Below are 19,345 nucleotides of genomic sequence, written 5' to 3'. Positions count from 1 at the left end.
GGTGCGCCTCAGCTAAAATGTCCATGAAATGAACTCATTCAGCCAGAAGTCACACAGAGCAGTTAGCATCACCATGGCAACCTTGGATCTCAGGGGAGTCACAGCTGATTGACTGAGCTAATTAGTGCAGTTTCTCTCTCTCTCTCTCACACACACACACACTAACACACACACCTACCTCTTTCTGTCTCTCTCAGTCTGACTGTCTCTTCTCTTTCTGTCTGTCTCTGTCCATCTCTCACACTTCCTGTCTGTCTTTCTGTCTGTCACTCACTCGCTGTCTGTTTTTCTGTCTGTCTCTCTCTCTTCAATAAACTCAATTTCTGCTACTCATGCATCCATTTAGCTACAGAAACCATTCAAATATCAAAATGTTCAGCTCTTTAATGGCATTTATGCTATGATTCAGCTATTTTTTACCTTTGGTCCTTTAAGCCAGTGACTCCCAACCATTGGTACTTGTACCCCAAGGGGTATTTCTGCAGTTACCAGGGGGTACGTGGAAAAATTGTGCAGCTCAGCTAATTTGAGAATATAGAAATTTTGATTTGATATATATCCACGTATTTTGTTTAGGAGAAAAATGAACACACAAGTAGGATTACAAATTTGTGTGATGGTGATATTGTCACTATGGTAGTCTGTACAAGACATGCCTCAGTTTTCCACTAACCTGAGTCAATTGCAAGTTGATTAAGATTGCAGAAAGTCTATTTAAAAAGATAGCAAAAAGCTAAAAATAAAGATAATGTAAATGGTTGAAACAACCAGTTTCTTTCACTCCAAATGGCAGTAGTACAAGTGCAAACTTGGCCAAAACGACTGAAAAATACCATTGAACAATATCATAAAGCCATCCCATCTATCAAAGGGGTACTTAGGCCCATCTGATAGGGCTGTGGGGTACGTCTGACATAAAAGGTTTGGAACCACTGCTGTTAGCGACATTCACTGCCACTAAATGTCGCACTAAAGAACCAGCTTCTCAGACCAAAACAAATGGTCGCTATAGCTCACCTGACTCCATTGAAAAAAACAGTAATTTTTCCATGCAGAAAATTGTAAAACACATTTCATTCAAACTGGACAGAAACAAAAAATCCTAATTCAAAATTCAAATCTACCTCTGTCTCTCGCACAGAGTGTCATTTCAGATTTTCAAAATAAAAGCCCAAGATGGTGGCGACCGCAATTCAAACCTTATGATATTCCACATTTTTCATACAATATTGGCATTGGTATTGTGTGTATAACCTATACATGGTGTCATGGTGTCATCATAATAGCAGATGTCGTAACATATATTAGGCCTACCATGTATGACATTTAAGTAACACTGTTAATTATTTAGGTTAAAAGTGGACAATATTCCGTTTTATTCATAAGTTGAAGTTAAAACTTCATTAATCCATCAAAAAAAAATTATGAGTTTTGCACCTTGGACACAAACAACCCTGCCCCTCTTAAAGAAGACTTTAAGACAAGCGTAACCTTCTTGTCCTCGCTCACTCTGATCTCTTATGTCTCTTGTCCGCTGTTCTTCAAGACCGCCCAATCAACAGTCAATCACTACGTATATGGAGAGACGGAGCGAAATTGACTCAAAGACTTAACTCTAAAAGAAAGAAACTCTATTAGTGAACTTAAATTGCTGATATCAGATTAAACAAGTTGCTACATCCAGTTGCAGCACCGGAGTCCTAATGAGGACCGTAACAAACTTTAAACTCAGCTAACACGACGCTCACACCGTGTTGCCGTCACAACCAAACTTCATCAGCCTGCTTATGGAGGAAGAGATCCTCAGGCCCCCCATGGGACTGATCGCTACTGAGTGCCCAGAGAAATGTCACTGCATAACCTCTCCCCTCTAACGCCTGCCCTGCTCAGCCAAACACAGGTGAAACAACAAATATTTTTCTGCGACATTGGGGTTTGATTCTTTAGCTTAATAGGAACAATTAGAAAACATAGATGAAAATTAGGATCTTCCATCAACATAGGTATGATAGCTAAATTACTTCAGGTGATTAATAATTCCTAATAATAATCTCCCTTGACTTTCCAAAACTTCTCAGTTGCTGAACAGTGCTATAGTTTATTTAAGTGATAACTATTAAAGTTGTCCACGTAGTGGTTTCTTGTGTTTACAAGTTAATACCGCTAACTAAACAGTCATCCACTGCATCCTCTGTGTCAAATGGTCATTCAATCACTTATTAATTATTCATCGCTGTGTACATATTCATAGTTGCATTTGTCCGTTAATTTGTGTGTCTAGTAGTATAGCTGTTTGTGTAATCTAGTTGTTATTGTCCTGTGTGTGTAGTTAGTATGTAAATAAACATTTATAAAATGTTGGTTATTGTGTATTTGTGTGTATGAAATATTCCACTGTTATTTAATAGGAACGCTGATTTTATTCTGATAGCTGGAAGTGAGTGTAAACCTGCGCCTTCCTCTAACCAAAATTAAGGTCATTCGATACGATCAGTGTAATGCATTTAAACCTTTAATCTGCTACAACAATAACATTCCTGTATGTTGAATTTCTGTAGCTTTTCTCCGTTCTCCCACCAAGACGACCAGCCAGCGAAAAAAACCGAACTCCTTTCACACACCCTAGCATCTTCTAAGCAGGCTAGGTTTTAACACCTGTGTGAAAACTGTACCTTTCTGACAAACTGCAATTTACTACAAACAAACTGCAATTTACTACATTCTGCTGCAAAATATGTGTGGTTGAAGACTCCTAAGAGGAGGAAGATCCAGAGCTGTAGTCTCAGATGAGATTAGAGCTACTATAATTGATCATGTCATAAACCATGGTCACGGGTGGACAGCCAGACCTTTTGACCAGGTTGATATTCTGGAGCAGTGGATCCTCTTTGGTCAGCTGTCAACCTGCGCCTGCAGAGCGCTCTTTGCAGCTTGTGGTGCGCTGCGTCCCAGACCCTCTCGCTCTCTCGGAACCAGTAGTTGACCGAGGGAACTCCGAGGCCTCTCCAGACCATGGGAAGAGAGGGGGTTGGTAGCCGAGCACGCACTGGAAGGGAGTGAGTCCAGTGGTAGGTTGGCATAGGGAGTTCTGGGCGTACTCGGCCCAACCCAGGAACTGGTTCCAAGAGTCCTGGTGGCCATGGCAGAAAGTACGTAGAAAGCGCCCGATTTCCTGGATCTTCCTCTCTGTCTGTCTGCTGGTTAGCCGGTTTGCCGGTGGTATCCTGAGGAGAGGCTGACGGTCACACCTAGGAGGGAGAAGAATGCTTTCCATACCCGTAATATGAACTGGGGGCCTCTGTCGCACACAATGTCTTCTGGTATACCATAGTACCGGAAGATGTGGTTGAACATGCATTCTGCGGTTTCCTTGGCCGTGGGCAGTCCTCTGAATGTAATTAGTCGACACAACTTCGAGAATCTATCCACGACCACTAGGATGCAGGTGTTATTGTTGGAGGGTGGTAAGTCGGTGATGAAATTGACTCCTAGGTGTGACCAGGGTCTGTTTGGCGTGGGTAGTGAGCACAGTTTACCTACTGGAAGATGGCGTGGGCTTTTCGATATGGCGCAATCTTGACATCCTTGTATGTACCCATATTGGGTCCCCAGAAGCGTTCCCATAGCAACAAGAGGGTTTCATTGGCCCCTGGGTGACCAGTGCCCAGAGATGTGTGGGAGGCGTGGATCAGGGTATTGCGTTGGGTTCTAGGGACGTATTGATGGTTTGGTGGAGGCATTGGAGGAGGGAATGGAAGTTTCCGACCACTGGATGAGATTCACGAAAAGATGTTGGGGGAGAATGGGTTTGGGTTCTTCGATGGCTTTGTCGGGTGTGTACAGCCAGGACAGGGCGTTTGCCTTGATGGTTTTGGCACCAGGATGGTAGGAGATGTTAAAATGGAACCGAGTGAAGAATAGTGCCCAGCGGGCCTGGTGGGGGTTGAGCCGTTTGGCGTTTTGGAGGTACTCTAGGTTTTTGTGGTTGGTAAGTACCATGAAAGGGTGTTTGGCGCCCTCCAGCCAATGCCTCCATTCCTCCAGAGCCAACTTGATGGCCAGCAGTTCACGGTTGCCGATGTCATAATTTTTCTCCGCCGGGCTGAGTTTCCGGGAGAAGAAAGCACATGGGTGGAGTTTGGCTGGAGTTCCCTGTAGTTGAGACCGCACCGCTCCTTCTCCTGTGGTAGAGGCGTCCACCTCTACCGTAAACTGGTTGTTCCAGATCCAGATGGACTAGGTGAGAGGTGTATTGGTGAAGGCCTTTTTGAGGAAGGTGAAGGCTTCCTGAGCGGTGGGTGGCCAGGACAGAGACTTGGGCTTGTTATGGAGCAGGTCCGGGTTGAACGATGGTGCTGTAGCCTTGGATGAAGCGACAGTAAACGTTAGCGAATCCTAGGAATCTCTGTAGCTCCTTGATGGTGGTGGGTGTTGGCCAGTTCCGGATGCCGTCAACCTTCCCCTCATCCATCTGGATGCCACTGCTACTGATGTTGTAGCCTAGGAACTGCACTGAGGACTGATGAAACATACATTTTTCTGCCTTGAGGAAGAGTTGATAGTCTCTCAGGCATTCCAGGACCTCTGCAACATGCTGGCGATGTTCAGCCAGGCTCCGGGAGCATATCAGGATGTCGTCGATGTAGACTATCATGGACTTGTGGAGGAACTCCCGGAGCACCTCATGTATGAAGTCCTGAAATACGGAGGGGGTGTTTGCCAGGCCGTAAGGCATCACCAAATATTCATAGTGGCCGGTGGGTGTCACGAAGGCAGTTTTCCACTCGCCCCCCTCGCGTATCCGGATGAGGTTATACGCACTGCGGAGGCTTCATGTAGACAGTGGCACCGCATAGTTGTTCCAATGCTGCAGGGACGAGGGGAAGTGGATACCGGAACTTCACAGTGATGCGGTTGAGTCCTCGGTAGTCTACACAAGGCTACAAGCCTCCGTCCTTTTTGGCCACAAAGAAGAAACTGGATGCTGCCGGAGATGTAGAGGGTCTGATGTAACCTTGGGCCAAGGCCTCCTCGATGTACTCCCCCATGGTTTTCTGTTCGGGAATGGAGAGAGAGTATATTTTCCCACGGGGCACTGGTTCACCCGGTATGAGGTCAATGGCACAGTCCCAGCGTAACAGGGAGGAATATCCACAGACTGTTTCTCTCGCGGACTCTCGATGGATGTGGTGAAGACTGGAAGCTTCTTCGGGCAAGGAGGTGATGGTGAGGGCAAGCGAGGGAAGCAGTCTGGGAAACAGGAACTACTCCACTGCAGTACCTCACCGGTGGACCAGGAAATGATGGGGTTATGTTGTTCCAGCCAGGGGCGCCCTAAGATCACCTCCGCAGTCGAGCGATGAGGCCACGGCGCAGGATGTCCACCAACTCCTGGAACGGATCCGTGGCACTCATGCTGTCGTCTTATCTGGTCCGGTCTTCTATTATGGACAGAGTAGGCTGGAGACACCAAGATGGAGACACAGATGGATTTATTTCAAATGATGCAAACAGACAGTAAGTAGATGAATGGAGACTGGTTACTGATACCATCCTTTAGCTAGCGAGGTTTGAGATCTGAGGTGGAAGACACACACTGGAGACAAGAGAAACACAGGGCAGGAGTCGGGAGATCAGGCGAAGGAGAAACACTCTTTCATTGGTTAGGAGTCCGAGACGTTGTAGTGCAGGATATGCAGAACTGTCCTTGTTATGAACGAGACCGGACACTGACTGAGGTGAGTGGTGTGCTTTTGTACTAGGGCTGGAGTGTTGCAGATGGATATCAGGTGTGTGATTAGTGACAGGTGTTCTGATTAGTATTCTGGTGAGGGGGTGCGTTGTGTTTGTGGAGTTGTGGAGCCTGGCGTGTCTGTGACAATAATTTTATGGTCATATAATTATATAATAAGTGTTAGTGTTGGCAGACAAATGTTGTCAGTGTTCGGGTACAAGAGTTGATTCTGACATGTATATGAGGTGTTTTGGTTGCATTAGTGCATTTTGGATGTGAGATTAACTGTTGTGCTGAACTGCATGTCAGTAAAGAGAACTGAGTTAATATTATAAAGAGTATGGTCTAGACCTGCTCTATAGGAAAAGCGCAATGAGATAACTTCTGTTATGAATTGGAGCTATATAAATAAAATTTAATAGAATTGAGTAAAAAGTTTTGAAAAAGTGAACTCAGTATATAGAAATGTGGGTTAGCAATTGTAAAAAAAAAACAACTGTAAGTGACATTATGGGCATTTTGGAAGCTTGACCTGTATTTGGGACTAGTCAGGATATCTCAGCAGATGTCTGAAATTCTGAGCACACTGCACTCATAAGCATATTTCCCAAAATGTCAAACTATTCCTATAACTCTTATTTCATTAATTCATAAAGTGATGCAGTAGACATGCAAAACAATAATACCTGAGCTAAACATTAAAATTTGTATTCTACTGACTATTCATTTTTGTTATCTATTTTATTCACTGACTTTGTTTTCAATAGATATGGTGGGCTAACCGTGGGGAACATCCAGAAATCAATCCCAGCATCCTTTGGAGGAAAGATACCTCCAATGGTTCGCAAGATATCAGTTCGCAGATCAGCTCAGGTAAGACAAGCACTCTGAATTGGACAAATCACAAATACAGTATAAACAATATAACCACTGACAAAGCGACCGATTGTGTCAAGGTTCTGTACAACAACAAAGGTTACCACAGCATGCCGACGTATCTGAACGTCCTCAACAACGCCATCCTGCGTGCCAACCTGCCTGCATCCAAGGGCAACCCTGCTGCCTATGGTAATTACATAAGATACAACATGGACAGAGATTTTTTGAATTTGAAGACATGGATGTGTCTTCCTAGATAAATGCCAAATAATTGACAGTCTTGTTAAATAACATGTAGTTTTGCTTCTGGTTTGGTTGTTATCGTCTACATAAATTAGGTTGTTGTGTTGTGTTTTGCAGGTATCACACTGACAAACCACCCAATGAATCGAACCAGTGCCAGCCTCTCTTTGGACTACTTGTAAGTTGCTCAGCAGCACTGATATGTAGTGCCTCAAAGGATAACTTAGAGGACTTTAATACAACTTGGGCTTTATTTCTGGCCATCATTACTATTGGTCCAAATAAAAATAAAAAATCTAATGTTCCAGGGTCGTTGAACTGTACTTATCCATATTTAACTCTATTGGTTTCCAGTGGTAGCAAATTTTATGAGATAACTTGGGCAATTTTGCCCTTGTGAATTCAGGATTATAAAACCAATTCATGGATGGATTATTTTGAATGTTTTTAATTGGATTAATTACACCCCTGCCATGTAGTGTAAATGTCATGTGATCTCTCCTTTATATATCTCCTCTCCTCTGCCCTGTATCACCAGGCTCCAGGGGACAGATGTGGTGATTGCCATCTTCATTATTGTGGCTATGTCTTTTGTGCCAGCCAGCTTTGTGGTTTTCCTGGTTGCAGAGAAATCCACAAAGGCCAAACACTTGCAGTTTGTCAGTGGCTGTGACCCTGTCATCTACTGGCTGGCTAATTACATGTGGGACATGGTAAGGAGGATACAATGTGTGTGTGACTGATGCTAACAGATGTGGATGTGTAGGTGATATACTCTTTGTTAATCATACTGTAAATACTGCAGTGTTTGTCCAGGTCTGAACATGTTCTCTCCTCTCATCTCTCCTCAGCTGAACTACCTGGTACCTGCTACATGCTGTGTTATTATTCTGTTTGTATTCGACCTGCCGGCCTACACCTCCCCAACCAACTTCCCTGCTGTCCTCTCCCTTTTTCTTCTCTACGGGTGAGACATCTGACTGCACACGCACGCATTTTTACATTTTACTTATCAAGCATTACATTCTCATGCTCTGATGCAGAGCAACCTCACTGGTTGAATTTACATGTAGAGTAACCTGATTCATAGCCATTCCCTGGTTAAGTTCTAATTATAGTGTGGTTTAGTGGTCTCACAGCTTCTGCTAAAGGTGTTACCGACAGAAGGGCAGGAGATACAGAGATGAAGACAGATGGAGTTTTATTTGACACCAGCAATGAGCAGTATGCAGGTAAGTGGTGGGTTATGGAGCAGTACTGATGAACTAGCAAAGCACAGATACAGTCCCTTGTAGAATGGATGTGGAGATTGTGGACCGGAGTAACCACACTGGAGACAGGGAAACTCACAACTGGACGAAGAAGCACGGGGAGTGGATGTACACACTGGTGTAGGTCAGGGAAGTAATCCAAAAGCGTCTTTAGTCAAAGGGATGAGTCCTTAGTATCAATGAGACTGGACAACTGGCTGAGGTGAGTAGTGTGCCTTTTCCTAGTGGTGATGAGGTGCTGATGGGGAGCAAGTGTATGAGGTGTGGTTAGTACTCTGGTGAGGGGGTGCGCTGTGATTGGATGACGGTGAAGCCTGGCGTGTCCGTGACAGTACCCCCCCATCGTGGTGGTCGTCCTCTTCCACAGGGAGCAGGTCGAGTCGGATGGGCAGCGTGGAAGGCGTTGAGCAGAGAGGGGTCAAGGATGTCGTGTCTGGGTACCCACAAGCGCTCCTTGGGACCGTAGCCCTCCCAGTCCACCAGGTATTCTAGTAGATCACCACAGCACCGGGAGTCAAAGCTTTTTGCAGGGCAGATGCATCCTGATATCCCGGGTCGACAGCCAGACCTTCTGACCAGGTTGATAGACAGGAGCAGTGGAGCGTCTCAGGTTGGCTGTCAGTCTGCACCTGCAAAGTGCTCGTTGCAGCTGATGATGAGCTGCGTCCCAGACCGTCTCGCTCTCTCGGAATCAGTAGTCGACCGCTGGAACCTCCGATGGCTCTCCCGACCACGAGAAGAGAGGGGGTTGGTAGTGGAAGGGAGTGAGTCCAGTGGTAGGTTGACAGAGGGAATTCTGGGCGTACTTGGCCCAACCCAGGAACTGGTTCCATGAGTCCTGGTGGCCATGGCAAAAGGTACGTAGGAAGGGACCGATCTCCTGTATTTTCCTCTCCGTCTGCCGGTTTGACTGCGGGTGGTATCCAGAAGAGAGGCTGATAGTCACACCTAGAGAAGAAGGCTTTCCACACTCTGGAGATGAACTCGGGTCCCCGGTCTGACACAATGTCCTCTGGGATGCCATAATAGTGGAAGATATGGTTGAACATGAGTTCAGCGGTTTCCATGGCATGGGTAGTCCCCTGAGAGAAATCAGTCGACAGGACTTGGAGAATCAATCAACAACCACCAGGATGCATGTTTTATTGTCGGAGGCAGATAGGTCAGTGATGAAATCCACTCCTAGGTGTGACCAAGGTCTGTTGGTAATGGGCAGAGGACATAGCTTGCCAGATGGAAGGTGGCGTTGGCTCCTGACATCCCTGTATGTACCTTCTCACATCCCTTGCCATGTTTGGCCACCAGAAGCGTTCCCTTAGCAAGAGGGTTTCATTGGCCCCTGGGTGGCCAGTGCCTAGAGATGTGTGGGATGAATGGATGAGTGGAGTGCGTTGCATCCTGTTGACATATTGTAGACCTGGGGGGCAGCCCGGCAGAGCATTGGTGGAGGCATTGGAGGAAGGCACAGACGTCTCTGACCAATGAATTGGGCTCACGATTATATGCTCAGGGAGAATTGTCACGGGTTCCTCACCGACTTCCTCCGAAGAGGGCAGCCGAGACAAAGCGTCTGCCTTCACATTCTTGGGACTGGGGCAATAAGAGATGCTGAAGTGGAACCGTGTGAAGAACAGTGCCCAGCGAGCTTGACTGGGATTTAATCGTTTGGCGTCCCTGAGGTATTCCAAGTTCTTGTGGTCCGTGAGCACCATAAAGGGATGTTTAGCACCCCCCAGCCAATGCCTCCACTCCGCCAGGGCCAGTTTGATGGCTAAGAGTTCTCTGTTGCCGATGTCGTAATTCTTCTCTGCCGGGCTGAGTTTCTGGGAGAAGAAGGCACACGGCTGGAGTTTGGCTGGGGTACCCTGCTGTTGGGACAGCACCGCTCCTACCCCTGTGGTAGAGGCGTCTACCTCCACAATGAAGGGCTTTTCGGGATCAGGGTGAACCAGGAGTGGGGCGCTGGTGAATGCCTCCTTCAGGGTGTTGAAGGCTTCATCGGCGGCGGGTGACCAGGACAGAGACTTGGGCTTATTATGGAGTAGGTTGGTTAGCGGGTGTACGATGGAACTGTAGTTCTGTATGAATCTTCTTTAGAAATTGGAGAATCTGAGAAATCTTTGGAGCTCCTTAATGGTGGATGGAGTGGGCCAGTTCCGTATGGCTCCTACTTTCCCCTTGTCCATCTGGATGCCACTGCTACTGATGTTGTAACCCAGGAACTGCACTGAGGGCTGGTGGAAGGAGCACTTCTCTGCCTTGAGGAACAGTTGGAACTCCCTCATGCATTTCAGGACCTCCACAACATGGTGGCAATGTTTGGCCATGCTCCGGGAGTAGATCAGTATGTCATCAATGTAGACCAAGACGAACTTGTGGAGAAACTCCTGGAGCACCTCGTGGATGAAATCCTGGAATACGGAGGGGGCGTTGGCCAGGCCATACGGCATGACAAGGTATTCATAATGTCCGGTTGGAGTCACGAAGGCAGTCTTCCACTCGTCCCCCTCACGTATCCGAATGAGGTTATACGTGCTGCGGGGGTCCAACTTGGTGTAGACAGTGGCACCGCAGAGCTGTTCCAACACTGTTGATCCTGTTGAGACCACGGTAGTCAACACAAGGCCGCAAGCCTCCATCCTTTTTGGTCAGCTGGATGCCACAGGGGAAGCGGTCCATGGCTTTTTGCTCTGGAATGGAGTGGAATATCCACAGACTGTTTCTCTCACAGACTCGCTACAGATGTGGTGCAGACAGGAAGTGTCTTGGGGCGAGGAGTAGAAGGCTGGGGTAGGTGAGGGAAACAGTCTGGGAAACAGGAGTTGCCCCACTTCATCACTTCACCGGTAGTCCAGGAGATGATGGGGTTATGCTGTTCTAACCATGGGCGCCCTAAAATCACCTCAGCGGTGGAATCCACCAGAACCAGCAGATGTTGCTGTTCCTCATGCAGAAGTCCTACCCGGAGTTTAACGGGACCAGCACATACCTGGACACGTGCGCGGCTGAGTGGTCTGCCTGTCACGGAGTGGATCTGGTAGACAGAAGGCGTGGTGGTGGTTTTGAGGTTGAGCTGGCGGCAGAGGGCACCAGAGATGAAGTTGCCGGCTGACCCGGAGTCGATGAGGGGATGTACTGGGGTGGACACAGTAGGAGTAATGAGTGTTACCACAGTGGAGAGGCTTCATATTCTTAAACAATGGAAGGATGGCACTCACCATAGGCCGAAGAGGATGGATGCAGCAGGAAGATATGGCATGCCCAGCAGCACCACAGTACAAACATAAACCCCGGGACAGCTGCCTCTGCCGCTCAGCGGAGGTTAGTCTGTGATTTTCCAGCCGCATGGGTTCATGGTCTGGTTCTGGAGGGCTGCTGATCTCTGGCTGTCGGAGGGATGGTGTGGATGACGACCGGCCCTGCTGTTCCTCTAAACACGCCTGCATACGTGTGGCGACTCTGATTGACAGCTGGATGAACTGTTCAAGGCCGATGGTAATCTTGTATGTGGCGAGATGCAGCCATACCCTGGTATTCAATCTCTGACGAAATGTGGTGATAAGTGACTGCTCGTTCCCCCCCATCCGTCTTCTGTTACGGACAGAAGGGCAGAGACACCGAGAAGGAGACAGATGGAGTTTTATTTGACACCAGCAATGAGCAAACAGTATGCAGGTAAGTGGTGGGTTATGGAGCAGTACTGATGAACTAGCGAAGCACAGATACAGTCCCTTGTAGAATGGATGTGGAGATTGTGGACCGGAGTAACCACACTGGAGACAGGGAAACTCACAACTGGACGAAGAAGCATGGGGAGTGGACGTACACACTGGTGTAGGTCAGGGAAGTAATCCAAAAGCGTCTTTAGTCAATAGGAAGAGTCCTTAGTATCAACGAGACCGAACAACTGGCTGAGGTGAGTAGTGTGTCTTTATCCTAGTGGTGATAAGGTGCTGATGGGGAGCAGGTGTGTGAGGTGTGGTTAGTACTGTGGTGAGGGAGTGCGCTGTGATTGGATGACTGTGGAGCCTCGCGTGTCCAGGGCAAAAGGGTGCGTTCACCAAAATTACAAAAACCTGAATGGAATTTAGCTGGTGGTGCTTGCGGTGTAAAATGTCATTTAAGCAAGTATTAACCAAATAGACTACAGCAGCATACAGTACATATTCATACAATTTCAATGAAATTAAGGGGCTGTTAAGACAAGACAATACAACAAGCTATAGCTTGGTTGGTAGAGTGGGGTTGTTTATTAATGGTAGGGTTGCCTATCCCTCAGACATCAAAATGTTTGCATGTGGATAAATCCTAAAAGCTAAAATGTTTGCTTAAAAAAATACATTAGTAATCAAGTTGCTGGGAAGGATAGATCCTCCACTTAATCAATGAAGGGAAACCAAAGCGATTTCTTTTTATTTTTTTGTAAACAGATAACATAGCATTCTTTCAGGAAGTCTTCCACCATGATAAACTACTTTCTACTGAAAAAATGTACTTGTGAAAACTGTTTATAGTGTGTTCTGTATATTATCCATTAGTAACAGGGACAGTGTTACTGTAAAGACTTGCTGATGTTGACTTTTTTAAAATGTCATTTTTCACAGCTGTCATCAGCACAAACTAAATTCCATTCACCTCCATTGTATTGGGGGTGTCGGCAGAAATCTCAGAAACAGATATTTCCAAACCTGGACAAACAAAACCAAAACTGTTTGAATGGAGACATACCACTGGAGAGAAGTGAAAAAAAAATGTTTTTTTTTTTCACAATATCAGTGAATTGACCCTTTAATCAAAAACGTGAATATTTTCCCCTTCCTGACTCAGTCCTTATATTTTACTTCAAATGCCATGGTAAGATAAGACAACCCCAGTAGCAATCAATAGTAAGTAAGTAAGTAAGTTTGCTGTCATATTTTTGCTGAAAGGCCTATGACCATAGAACCTTTATTCTGGTCTAAAACTGGTTAAAAAGATAAGGTATGAGAGCAAGAGAGAGAGATGAAGATTTAAGGAATCTCTTGATGTTTCTCAAGTAGAAAATAGTGAAAGAAATACGACTGCAGACCACACTCCCCACTGCTTTGCCTTCATTCTGGGTTGATGACTATTAAACTTCCTGCATGTCTGACCTATAAACAGCAGCAGTGCTTTGTGTGGCTTTGAATACAGTCACAATCACTAATGTGAAATTCAAAATTACCAGTTTAGAATGCAATTTCACAGAACTCTGACTACTTGGATGTAAATTGACTTATTGCATCTTCATGTTTTTGGTGTAAGCTGAAAAACATTAGCAAGTGCTCTCCAGTTTATTTTTTTCTCGCATGCCCTAAAGCTTTGGACGTCCTCAGTAATTTTGTTCAGGATGAGTGCTATTCCTTCCAGATGGTCCATCACTCCCATCATGTACCCAGCATCCTTCTGGTTCGAGGTTCCCAGTACAGCCTACGTGTTCCTCATAGTCATCAACCTCTTCATAGGCATCACTGCAACTGTTGCTACCTTCCTCCTCCAGCTCTTTGAACACGACAAGGTCAGTTCGACTTGTTATTGTAACCTAAGATACTGCAGCTTGCCAAACATATTCTGAGGGTTTAACCCCTAATGCTAAATGTCAACAATTTATTCTTATGTTACAGCTAGTGTAAAGATTAGATGTTACAGTCAAATAGGAAAAAAACAAATCCTACTAAGTGGATATAGAGAATTGTGTAATAGACCTGTTTGCGTGGACGTGGACTTTGGCTGTTTCTCTATTTATTCCTTCACTATTTTCTTCTCCTCCAGGATCTGAAAAAAGTCAACAGTTACCTGAAGTCCTGTTTCCTCATCTTCCCCAACTACAACCTGGGCCATGGCCTTATGGAAATGGCCTACAATGAGTACATCAACGAATACTATGCTAAAATAGGTACAATCATCACCATCCTGCCTCACACAGAATGTATGAGGATACAGTCCCACATGCTGATGAAGTGAACAGAATATTACAGTATCATTCCACTGTTTGAACAAAGATGTTTGCTACTCTAAATCCTAGAGCAATTCTTTGAAGATTTTCTCTCACCACTCTTTACACAAGTGTGGATAGTTCTACAATTAAAGCATATGCTTGTAAATAAGTAAAACAAGACATTCATATGTGTGTAGCGTAAATTCCTTAAAGGGTAACAAAATATGTAGCAATAATTAATAAGCCTCAAGGGGCACCCAAAATATGCATTGTAAACGCATCAATTTGTACAAAAGATGAAGTAGAGTGATTGCAACTTTTGACTATCAGAAATGATCAGTATTTATACTGAGTAACAGAATTTTACTTGCATTAAATTCACCTCGGGGGTTAACCCTTAGAAAACGGAAAATAGCCAATTAACTCAGTCTCAATCTGGAGGTTGTAAGCCTTTGACCCATAAACAGTGACCGTAATATTTAATATTTTTACATAAATGAAAGGTTTATTGAACTACTAATTACACAGACAACTAATAACTACTGAACATACAAATGAATAAATAAATGCAATGATGAATGAATGCAATGAATACAGCGATAGACAATGAATGAATTTGGATCACTGTAAACCAGATAAAACAGTCAACGATACCTTGACAAGATGTTTTAATTTGTGGGACAAAGGAAACCACCATGTGGATGAAAATCTCAACACTGTTCAGCACAAGGGAAGTGCCTGAAGCCATTCAATATTATTCCTGCATTGATGGGAGACCCTACTTCTAACCTATTGTTTCTTAATCACTCTTATTAGTCTATAGCATCAAAAAAGTAAAGTTTCAGCTCGTGGTTCAGATGGCCAGGGGAAAACTTGCTCTGCAGGCTTAGGGCAGCGAATGGTCACTGACGATTCTCATGTGGGCCAGCCCTGGAGCTCTCGTACATTCTCGGGTGTGCTCGGGTAACGTCTTCCTTCATCCCCACTTTGCTGGGTGTGATACACGGTGGCAGCGTTTGCCGGTTGTTGAATTCAGAGTTTGTTACTGTTCTAACTTTGTGTTAAAAATGCAGGCGTTGAGCAGACAGACTGGAGCAGGTTTCTCTGAGAAGGTTCCTTTCTTTCAAAGGTGGCTGGGTGCTGGCCTTCAGCACGTTCTGTGTGGCTCGGGGTTCCAGCTACAATTAAGTCAGTTAATATAAGAAAAAAATTACTTCATTAATCCTGATCATCTGATTCTAGATGTGAGCTTATTCAATTATTAAATAATTGAAATGGGATAAGAATTGCTTAGTAATTGAAATACACTATGGGGTAGTGTATTTCAATCTACTATCAGTTAAATTTTCCAGAGGAATTTATCTGTTAGGTTAAACTTGAAGTTTAACATGAATGATGCATTTAATCAAAAAGGTGAAAATGATGGTTACATATTCAGCAATTTAGAATTATCATTCCAACACTGCTGTAATACGATTTTAAAAGTTAACAAATAACTAAAAGGTTTCCAATGCAGCGACAAGAGAATTTATCTTCTTGAAAGCAAGTTAACTATTGTTGTCATAATGCTATTGAGTTGAGTGTGGGAAGAATTGCGCTTCCGTTGTGGAAGCTATACAGTGTCCGCTTGTAGAGATTGGAGGAAGCCGGTCGCTCCGTCTCTGGTTGTCCTGTGGTTAGCTTGCTTCGTGCTCCTGTTAGCATGTGAAGTTCGCTGGCAGGCTTTGTGCAATAGCCTTTTGAGCTAAACTTTGTTGCAGAGATCTAAGAGGCCTTCACAGCACTTTGGTAGATCAGAAGACTTCGGTTCTGCTGCGTGCTTCTGCTCCGAGCAGATTGCACGGCGAAGCCAGGAGGAGAGAGTTCAGGTGGGTGAGCAGACCACACTGAGAGGGGGACAGCCATGGGTGCCGCAATGATTCCAGGAGAAAGAGAGTTAGAGCAAAGCGTCTCTGACCTTTTTATTGACCTGGTGACATCCGGGTCACAGGTCAGACTGGCCAGTGCTGCTTTCAGTGGCTCTCAGGATTGTGGGACAAAAGAGAATGCAGTCTCCTTAACACTCACCTAAATGAATGAATTCATCTGTGGAGTCCCAACAGGAGGCATTAAATTTGATCGGAGGCAGAATGAATGAGCATTTTTTCTTTAGTTTTTATGTTGATTTTACCGGTATTTATATCTCACAACAATGACCATTTCCGCAACGTCTAATATCTATTTGTTTCTATGTTAAATGGGTAGCGCACACTCTGCTTGGTAGGTTGCGGTAGTACGCATTGTGTAAGGGAGGGCTGCAGTGGGGGAAAAGGAAAACGCCAAGAACACGACACTGCAAGCAAGCAATACAGACTCAGCCATGGGTAAACGCAAATTCAGTAAGAAGTTTCAGAGATTCGTACGAGGCACAATGTGAACTTTGTCGCAAAACATTCAAACTTGGGATAATGGTAAGCATGGATTCTCACATGAAATCTCAAAATCACAAGCACTATGCTAGCACTCGAAAAAATACTATGTCCATCGAGTCATAAACTGCTACTGGTAGTTTGACTGTACATACTAGAGATGATTTGTCTACTGCGAATATGTCCGCTCTGCAGTGGTGGAATGTAAATAAGTACATTTAGGCTACTCAAGTATTGTACTTAAGTACAAATTCGAGGTACTTCTACTTCACTTGAGTCTTTTCTTTTCATGCCGCTTTTCACTACTTCTACTTCACTAACATTACATCTCAGCGTCAAATATTGTACTTTTTACTCCACTACATTTGTCTATTTTAGTTACTATTTTTCAGATGACAATTTTTCATACCCTTCCTGTCCAGTGTAAAACCATGTATCTCCAAATGTGGTGATTTTGAATGTTTGTGATAAACTGAAGAATGAAGTGTTCCTTTTTGGATAGAGAAACTTCTCCTATTTCTTTAAGCTAAATAAACTATTTAAAATCCCCCTTGAATTATCTGGAAAAAGCATCATCACAAAGCTGAAAACAGGGCTGTTTTTCTGAGCTCAAGTTGACTTTTTAGAGATACGTGGTTCTCAGACAGCGACACTAGAAACACATGCTTAATCTTATAGAATATGATGCATTGCTCTAGATTAAACTACCCATCAGTTTATAAAATAGTTAAAATTAGCTCAACCTTAAACAACTACAGCAGTAAAATGCAACATACACATTAATGCAGCAGTAATATTAATCCAACATCATATATAATAGTAAAACACTGACAGGGAACATTTTACAGCAGAATGAGTACTTTTAGTTTTGAAATTTTTAAGTACATTTAGCTGATAATACTTACAACTTAAGTAAGGTATTGAATGCAGGACTTTTACTTGAGCACCACTGCTGCTCTGGCAAAGCCTTCAGGCCCCACTACCATTCATCAAACTACCGCCATATAGATTTATTTTCTTTAATGAGAAGGTAGTTATGTAAGCTAATGTGCACTGAATATTTCAGTTATTCAAATTCAATAAAACTCAATAACGATGTATACTGTAGTGTAGTTTGTTGATTTCTTTTGTTGCAGTAACGGTATTATTTTTCCCATTTAGAGGTATTAACACTAGAACGGCCATGACGGTTATTTTGACCGTTTTGAAATTTGTATGTGCAATAACTTTGTTAAATAAAAAAATAGGTTTTATATAAATTACACAAAAGGCAAAGAAAATATAATATTTTTTATGTATTTTGGCCACACATGGTCATATTGACCACAGTGAATTTTGCGCTATTCTATTGTTCTATTGTGCTGGCCCCACAGCACACACAAAGCACAACATCGGCCACTTGGAATAAGTTCGTTCAGAACAGCATAGCCAGTGCCAAGATAACAATGGATGAGCAGCTGTTCCCCACCAAGGCCCGATGCAGATTTATTCAGTACATGGGAAATAAGCTTGATAAATCTGAAATCAAATTTTGGCTGTCTGCGGATGTCAATTCAAAATACATGCTGAACAGGGCTCAGTTTCTGTGAAAAGAGGAGATGCGGAGCAGAGGTCAGCTCATGGAAGAGAGTATGGTGCTGAAACTGGGGGAGCCATTCCTGGGGAAGTGAAGAAATATTACTACAGATCATTTCTTCACGTCTCTCAAACTGGCCACCGCCTTACAGGCCAAGAAGATCAGCCTTGTTGGCACCATGACGAAACCTGCTGCTGCTGATGCGACGCTCACCATCTACCAGGGAAAGCCAAGAAAGAATGTGTGCATTCTGAGCTCTGTGCACACAAGCGTGGGCATCACCGATGGGCTGAGGGCAAAGCCAGAGTCGGTGACATACTACAACAACACCAAGTATGGTGTGGACGTCCTAGATCAGATGGCAAGGGTGTACTCTGTGAAAGGCAGTACACGTAGATGGCCAGTGGCTGTATTCTACAACATCCTCGACCTGGCTGGAATCAATGCCCACATCCTATTCAAGGAGTGCAGCAGAAAAATATGCCAGAGGAAGTTCATGGAGGAGGAAAGGACAGCATGGTAGTTGGCACAAGGTCGCAGTCAGCAGCACAAGCAAACACCATAGCAGACACCAAAACGGAAGGCAGTGCGAGGTTCGGAGAAGCTGCAAACAAAATAAAACACATGACACCTGCTGTAAATGCCGCAAACCTGTGTGTGGAATTTGTGCGAGGAGAACAGAGGTCACTTGCGTTTACTGTGAAGCTTAAATAGCCAAGCACACTATTGATGTAATTGGTTAATGTAAAATTAATATCCTAATTGTTTTATGGTTCTATAGCCTAAACTTCGTTCTTGGCTTCTTCTTTTTTTAAATTTTAGATCAGCTCGTTTCCAGCTTTTTCAATTATTTTCTGTGGTATAAAGATCCTTTTAAATGTTATTGTTGTTCTCGTTCTGAGTTATGTTGAATGAATACTATATGCGCTGATATGAATATTGATGCATTTATAATTAAACTTTTTAAAATGTATATTTTGGTGTTATTTGTTTTTTTTTTTAAAGATATGCTAACACAATAAATGCATTAATCTCCCATTTGGGTAATTAGTCATTATAGATTATATCACTATCAGAATCAGAAATACTTTATTGATCCTCGAGTGAAAACTATTTTGTTACAGCTGCTCACTATCACGTCAATGCACACAGGAATAGAAGAACTAAGCAAATCAAAATATAATACACTATAATACAGGTAAGATAAATTAAGTACAAAGTGCATATATGTATAAAAGCTAAAATAAGTGTAAATACCAAAGTGGATTTAGAGGTTGA

General features: G+C 44.0%; 1 protein-coding gene across 14 annotated transcripts in view; it reads left to right on the top strand.

Moving 5' to 3' along the window:
* abca2 (ATP-binding cassette, sub-family A (ABC1), member 2) overlaps nt 1-19,345 on the top strand; it is a 239,527-nt gene that overhangs the window by 167,865 nt on the left and 52,317 nt on the right. For all 14 annotated transcript variants that reach the window (XR_006377943.1, XR_006377941.1, XR_006377942.1 and 11 more), the window contains 7 exons: nt 6,502-6,607; nt 6,691-6,802; nt 6,974-7,034; nt 7,395-7,569; nt 7,708-7,823; nt 13,516-13,663; nt 13,918-14,041. Coding sequence is in view for 11 of the 14 variants with exons in the window: in XM_044195602.1 (XP_044051537.1) it covers nt 6,502-6,607; nt 6,691-6,802; nt 6,974-7,034; nt 7,395-7,569; nt 7,708-7,823; nt 13,516-13,663; nt 13,918-14,041 (842 nt within the window). In the remaining 3 variants the exon portion in view is untranslated. The remainder of the gene's footprint in view (nt 1-6,501; nt 6,608-6,690; nt 6,803-6,973; nt 7,035-7,394; nt 7,570-7,707; nt 7,824-13,515; nt 13,664-13,917; nt 14,042-19,345) is intronic.

The sequence above is a fragment of the Siniperca chuatsi genome, linkage group LG5, assembly GCF_020085105.1.
Source record: "Siniperca chuatsi isolate FFG_IHB_CAS linkage group LG5, ASM2008510v1, whole genome shotgun sequence".
NCBI classification, from domain to species: domain Eukaryota; kingdom Metazoa; phylum Chordata; class Actinopteri; order Centrarchiformes; family Sinipercidae; genus Siniperca; species Siniperca chuatsi.
Note: the sequence above shows the minus strand (reverse complement) of the source record. Positions and strands in the feature narration are given on the sequence as shown.